This window comes from Nanorana parkeri, unplaced genomic scaffold (assembly GCF_000935625.1).
Source record: "Nanorana parkeri isolate BGI_ZX_2015 unplaced genomic scaffold, ASM93562v1 scaffold284, whole genome shotgun sequence".
NCBI lineage: Eukaryota > Metazoa > Chordata > Amphibia > Anura > Dicroglossidae > Nanorana > Nanorana parkeri.
The window spans coordinates 110,136-117,773 of record NW_017306552.1 but is presented as its reverse complement, the minus strand read 5'-3'; the positions used below and the strand labels follow the sequence as shown (position 1 = coordinate 117,773).

Here is a 7,638-nt window from a genome sequence, read left to right as displayed (position 1 = left end):
ATGAGGAGCTAAAAGAAAGATATTTTTAAAAACAACTTATATTATGTTGACAATTAAGAAACTGACAAAGAAATGCTACTGTTACCATAGGGTGTTTGTTATTTGTAGCCTTTCCATCTACTTTAAATCCATATAGCAACATGTAAATTAGGACAGAACGTTGTTTGCAACTGGCATAGCTGAACTGTTTTCTTTCTTAAATGGTAGAGTCACCTGCAAAGTATGTAACAGGATTATTGTTACACCAACAAACTGAAGAGGAATAATTTTACTAATGAGCATTAATGTGGCTGTGCTGGTGAACTGTATAATTTGCTGGAGAACTCTTCAAAGGAGAAGCATGCGTGTATCTGATTTAATTGGATTATTCAAATATGACACGTGCATGAGTGTAGTGTAATGAGCACCTTCCCTGCTGTAGCAGAGCTCCAGTTTTCATATTTATTTATATAACCCGGAAAGTAACAACTTCTCCTAGTCTCACTATTACTACTATCACTAACATTTTTTTTTTTAGCGTTGGGTGATTTATTTTTTTTCCAAAATATTTTATTGTGTTGAGCATAAGTAAAGTTACAATAGCTTTCATTGGATATAAGCATCAACAATTTTCTGTGTTTTCCAAATTATGTACATAGAATTATCCATGATACACTAAACAGTATGAACCAAAATTCTTCTCCAAGTCATGACCATGTAGGAGACGTTGGGTTTGGGGTGCACACCACTGTATACTTTCCTATTGATTGTAAGTAACGTGTGTTGTCCCCTGCTTGATCATCTGCCCTCGGTAGCTTTCGCCCCCCTGTGAGTGTCTCCAACCTGGTCATGATCTAGTATTACCGAGTAATAGATACTGTTACAATAGAACATATCAACTAGAACTATTTCAGTCAAGACTCACAGACCACTAACATTTTATAAGTAATACAGCTTTTAAGTACTAGTGCTGGGTTGACTAAGGAAGGGTTTTCAATGCAGTTTGAGCCCCTGTTGCAGGCAATTCACACTGTACCGGAGACTGAAAGTAAGGGGAAAGAAGAAAGAGAACTCGATTTCTTCAAAAAAAACGAAAAAAAAACTCACCAGCTGTTGTAAAAATAAAAAAACTTTTGCAGCAAGACTCGCCTGTACCCCACAAATCATCCCCCAGATGATGCTCCACTTCCAGAAAGAATGACGGCCAGCATCATTGAACCAGCTATATTTATGTGGGCTTACAAAAGTATACCTCTGACTGATGTCTGAACAGTGATGTATCTCCACTCAGGGGCACCAGCCCGACATATATTATTAGTATTAGCTGAACTGGCAAATGATTTCCACCTACCTAGCCCCTCTCCCCCCCTCCCCCCCAGCCTAGTCCTCCTTTCATGCAAGTGACTACAATTTGGTCTTACAAAGGTGCCCTTAGTCCAATACTGATCCAGAGCAACACATTATTTGCATTAATTACATGATAATTCATTTTACATGCCTAAATTGTTGCATGAATGTATAAAATATAACATATTAGCCCAGTCTCATAAGGAAAGGTGAAACCCTGGTCCTCATTTATGACAGCAACCGAAGGAAGTTTGTGTTACCCTGGAAACCAGTTACTCTCTTACCTACTGGGAGGTTGCTTTTAGTTGCTGGAAAAAGAGGTCTGTTCTTGCGAATGGCTGAAAATAGTGAAATGCATATTTCCTAGACTGAAAAAAAAATATATAGTTCTCATATGTAAGTGTTTGTGTATCTGATAGTAAAAGAGATGGACAGACATTAATCCTTGGGCTGGGAAAATAAATACTGCATTTTGATTTGATTCACTCAGACATTCCAAGTATGACATGAAGTCATAAGGACACCACACCTAACCTGGAGAAGAAGTCATCGTCTAATAACTATTTATGTTTCATGTGTTTCGGTCATGAAAATATGCAAAGATGCTGATTTATCATGTGTTTGACATACCACGTTTTTTAAAATTTTTTATACCTTAATTTTTTTTATTGTAAATCAATAACATGTACTTGAAAGCTATCAGCAGATCGCTTTAATAGCTAAACTAAGTCATTTCAAATGTAGGATTTAGTTGGATAACACTCTGAACGGTATTGCATACAGCAACAATCTGCAACTTCCCATGAAACAAATCAGTTTTAAGAGTTCTGTGTAGTCTGTTAAGCTGATATTTTGTATTCAGTATCCGTGATCTTTTTTCGCTTATCAGATTTAAACTTACCATACATGACTAAGGTAGTTCAGAGGTCCTCCATACCCACTCAAACCCCTTTTGCCATGTCAACCCCAAATCCTCCATAGGATGGAGTTCATAGGTCACAGCAGCCTTTTATAAACAAAGCCAGTATAAAAAATAAATGTATAAATAACAAACATTATCAAATAACCAGACCGTATAAAATTATCAGGTTTTAGGTCCTTGAAGGCACTATGAACCATAAAACAAATTTGCCACATTTTGTACCTGATGCCCCCAGCTGCAATACACCACCTTGGGAACGTTATTAATTGAGCGCAGACCCACATTGGTCCCTATTAACAGTGGACTTTACCACATGGAGGACACCCACACCAGAGGTGGGTCCCTCCATTAATTTATAAAAAATCCCCAGCAGACAAAAACGCCTTCAAAGATCCAAACCGACAAGCAACTGCCGTAACTTTCCAATCCAATCTGAATGTAAAACAATTCCAGGGCGGGTGGGAGGGGTGCTTACTTCTTGTCTGCCAATCTCCAACTGGATCCATGTGACTCCTCCTGGCAGGCCTCTCTCCGAAGCCCTTGCTGGCCAACCTCTTTCACACAATCTGGTAAGTGCCCCTACTTTACTTTCTACCTTTATTTAACCCTTCCTGTACTGGTTCCCACCCTTGTCATGTAGGCCTTCCACTATTTCCTCTTTGTTTTCTTGCTTTGTCCTCTTTGTTTTCTGGCTCCAGGCCTATCTTTACAATCTGATTGTACAATCTCCTTTAGCACTACCAACAATAGTTAGCTTTGTGCAAAGGGCCACATCGAAACTAGAACATAAAAGAGCCTTTATTAAACTGTTGCTGCAAGTTTGGAAATGTCTGAAATGTTTTTGTATGTTGTAATAGTACCCTTCACTTGAAACATCTGAATAAAATAATTTGGAGGGGTGTCCACATACTTTTGGCCAAAGAATGTACATCAAAATGATCTCTTTTACATACTTATTTGAAAGAAATCCCTCTAATGTCCACTTAATGTGGACATTGTTACATTTACTTAGGTTGTCTTTGGCAATTAATTTAAACGGTGTACATGTGGCATTTTTGACATTCATGATAAAACAATTATTATAAAAGAAAGATGCACAATCAAGTACAGAGGAAAATAGTCTTATAGAATGATAAATGCACTGGAATACGTGAAGCCTTTTTAGGATGTGGACATCTTGTTGTGGTTGGATAATAACAGTTGATGGTTGAATAAATTTTGTATGTTAGGACACAGCACTGGGATTTGAGAGCGGCTAACACATCAAATACATTGGGAAATTGGTGCTGTTGTAACTGTCATTTAAAAATCACTCATCACAAATTATATGTAAATCCCACAGAGATGACTAAAGCCCCTTTTCTTTTCTGTCTGGTCAAAGATGTTTATGAAATTCTTTTCTTTAGCTGGATTCCAAACTCTTTTACTCTTTTGTACTGTATTTACATGGTCTGTTGAATAACAAAACAGAAATGTTGCATGTTTGAACTGAAGGTTTCAAGAAACATTAAAAGCGTACTCAACCTTTTGAAAAAAAAAATACATTTTTACATTGGATCCCGCAGAGCACTGCAAATTAATTGCGCATGCTCCTTCACACTCTTCCCCCAGCCCCAGCGCACAGGTACAGATCTTTGATTATAGGGCTATAGGAAGAATGAATGGACTACAAGTGTGGTGACATCACCACACAATCTGTGAATGATGCAGCTGTTGAGTGGGGCAATGCACAGCCAAACCAAATCCAAATATACATGGGACAATCCAGGGAGAAGTACCCTGCAGTTCAGGTAAGTGGGGTAGGGGGGAGGTTTGAATCCCTGAGACTAGGGAGTTGATTTACTAACCTAAACACACACACACACCAGGTGTGTGTGATTTTCACACAGCAAAACGTATTTATCAACCAAAAAGTCTCTAAAAGTATATTTCCACTAATGCCATATATGGAAAAATCATGCACATGATGCATATATAATGCTGCTTCACAGTTTAGACAAAAATGGTTAGCTCATGCATTTACATTCCTGCATTCATCAACGCAAGCAACACAACATAGAGCTAATTTACACCACATTACCTTGCAATTCATTGCAGGGCTTTGAACAACACACCTGCTGGGTGTGTACACACTACAAAGGTGTTTTGATTCCTCCCATAGATCATGCTGGGAGGGAACACACTACAGAGGTGTATACACGTTCGTGGTGTGTTTAAAAGGTTAGTAAATCAACCCCTAGATATCAGACTTATATCATCATTGGATAAGTGCCTACGAAGTGCCACAGATACTCAACATGGTCAAAGGTTTTATAGACACCTTACCACCATACCTACACTATTTGCCCAATAGTGTGTGGATACCCCGCCAAAAAACTGAGATCAGGTATCATCAGGGAAAGGATCTGTAATACTATAGCCTTCAAAGACATTTTACACAATTGTTTTTGTTCCACCATGGCTGTGTCCTGGTGCACAAAGCCAGCTCTTTGAAGACATGATTTTATGAGCTTGGTAAGGAGGAACTTGAGTGGCCAGCACAGTGTGCTGACCTCAACCCTGATGAATACCTGAGTGCCAATGGGGAGTCAGGTCTTTTCATCCAACATTAATGTCTGACCTTACAAATGTTCTTTTGACTAAATAGGCGTAAGAGTCCATCCACACCAGGGCGGCTGTAGATCAGCGCGGTTTCCGCGATGATTTAAAAAGAGAGGTTTTGGGAGTTTTTCATTGCATTTCAGCACTGAAACCCAATTAAAAACGCCCAAAACCGCACTGATTTGCAGTTCCATTGAAAGTTGTATGGAAACCTCACTGATCAGTGTGGCAAAAAAGGGTCAAGGAGCAGTTCGGGCGAGGGCAGTTCGGATCGCACGGCCAAATCCGTGCGGCCGAACCGCACTGGTGTGAACGGGGCCTAAAAGGTGGAAAACTCCAAATGTATGCCTATGGTGTTGGAATGGGATGTCAAACAAGTTCATATAGGTGTGATGGTCAGGTTTCTATTACACCTAAGAAAGTTTTGGAACATCTCATTGCTCTAAATCAGTAATCCTAAATTACAGAAAAGTTTATATCTAGCTTTTTTGCAGACATTGCATTTAACAAGGAACCACATAACCATAATCATAAATGGCAGTTGCTCATAGGCTTCATAACATACTTCTTTTCTGAAAATATCCTTTATCTAGTTGCTGACTGCCATATGATAGTAAGATTCACAGGGACATGGTGAAAATGCACAACCTGACTCTGACATTAGACTTCACTAAGCTAACAAACCAGAATAATAATCCTTATCTTCAAAAAAATGGTGACAGCTGTTTTCAGCTGTCCTTGAAATGAGCCTAAAATTCATTACTTTCACTGTAACATACCTGACGACTACCCTGACACATCTTGTATATCATTAAATGCTTATTGGAAGATTTCTATTTAGTATAACACATGGAAAAACATGCTTTTTGGTTTATATATTCAAGTTTCGACTCAACTTTCAAGCTCCTTACTTGCAACAATTATAAATGGGATTTCCTAGTGCAGTCACGCCCGTAGTTAGCAGGTTATGACGAAGAGTTCATGCTTCACGTGACTTCATTAATAAAAACAACCTGCAGAGCTTGCCCTGCACCATTGAAACGCTGAAAGGCAACCAGCGCAGAACTCCAGAACTCCTCCTTCAAAGAAGCAAACCTCTGATTGTCACAAAGACTTGCTGAAGAGGAATTTGCAGGAATCATTCTGAAGCCTCATCATTGCATTTAAAAGCATTCTTCAAACCCAGAAAACATCTGCAGAACCATGGCACTTTTCATTGTCCAGCTCATTGGACTCATTCTGGGTCTTATTGGCACAATTCTGACCATCATTGTGACAGCGATGACCCAGTGGAGGGTATCCTACATGGTCGAAGGAAACGCTGTCAACTGTGATAAGCGTATAGATGGGCAATGGTTGAGCCGTTGGGATGGTCTGTGGTTAACCTGCATAACCAAGAATCAAAACTCTATGGAGTGCAAACAGTATGAGTCTTTGGTGATTATCACCACTGACTTAAAAGCCGGAAGAGTCCTGATGTCCTTTGCTGTTGTAATTGCCATCATAGCCTTCATTATAGCTATTGTTGCCCTCATATGTGTCCGATGGTGCAGAAGAGCACGTGATGGCAGATACTGTCTACTTCTAACTGCTGGTGTTGGCTTCATTCTGGCTGGCATACTTGTCCTAATTCCAATCGTTTGGACCACCAGCAACATCATCCGAGAAATAAACAACCCTGTCTGCAAAACAATGCAAAGGCTTGAAATAGGGGAAGCTATTTTTCTGGGCTGGCCCACCATGCTTTTCCTTCTGATTGCCGGAGCTATACTTTGCTGGTACCGCCCTTGCGACGAGGAGGAGGATGACGACAGATGCAAAAACAATGTGTACTCCTCTCAAACATCTCTGCCAAGACCAGTCTATGTTCAATGCCAAACGCAAGAGAAAACCCCTAGCCAAATCCAGTATTCCAGAAGCCAGTACATCTGATGATTAACTGATGAAATTTATGTACCTTAAAATGAAAATAAGCAAGAAGATGATTACAGGCTGCAACAGACAGGATGCACTACCCTGAACCACTAAAATCTTGCGTTTTTTCCCACCAGCCCTGCACTAAGGAGCTTCTTCAGGGTCGAACTGGGCTTGGGTGAGACTTTGCTCTCATGTTTCCACTTTGGACTTTTATAATGCATTTTATGCACATGCCGTAATGATCAAACTAGTTTTAAAGTAAATATTTAAACTAACTTAAATTTAAAATGCACTTTTAGACATTGTAAGAGTAGATATTATTATGGGGATCTGCTTTATGAGCTTCATGCAGTGTACTTGCAAAAATGCATTATTATGGATTAACAGTACATTGAAAATATATGTATATCCCCTTTTTTTTGCAATGCCCTGGTTGAAAAAGAATAATACATCGACATAGTTCATTATCATACATGATTTAGAGAGGTTGTATTTAATATCTGCCTGCCACATGGTCTTTGGAACTTGAAAACTGACATGTATGCTTAGACACTCAGTGCTGTCAGAATGATTTAGCTACTTCAGCCACAATCTCTTTATAGAAGGCTGAAAGGGCATCTGACCCTGTATTTGTACATTGCTGGTATAATTGGTATAAATATTGCAAAACTGTTTTTTTCTATGGGCTTCTCCTTGTTAGTGTGACCAGTATAATGTTGCCCATAGACATGACATCTCCAAATGCGGTCGTTTTAGGCCGGATTGATCTTAGGTCATGCAGATGTTTACCAGCTGTCTACTCTCTGGGGAAACTATTAGTCAGGTTGGAAAACATTTTCCTATTCCATTATTCCCATCCATGATCTGCCTGT

At 39.4% G+C, this 7,638-nt stretch overlaps 1 protein-coding gene across 1 annotated transcript; it reads left to right on the top strand.

The window, feature by feature from the left end:
• Positions 1–5,898: 5,898 nt before the first annotated feature.
• LOC108787807 (claudin-8-like) lies at positions 5,899–7,422 on the top strand. The gene has a single exon (XM_018557454.1). It carries the CDS (start codon positions 6,053–6,055, stop codon positions 6,779–6,781), a length of 729 nt encoding a protein of 242 aa, XP_018412956.1. The 5' UTR covers positions 5,899–6,052; the 3' UTR covers positions 6,782–7,422.
• The last annotated feature ends 216 nt before the right edge of the window (positions 7,423–7,638 follow it).

What these genes read in the sequence shown, in the direction of transcription:
- LOC108787807 (XM_018557454.1), top strand. Translation starts at nt 6,053, where the DNA reads ATGGCACTTTTCATTGTCCAGCTCATTGGACTCATTCTGGGTCTTATT.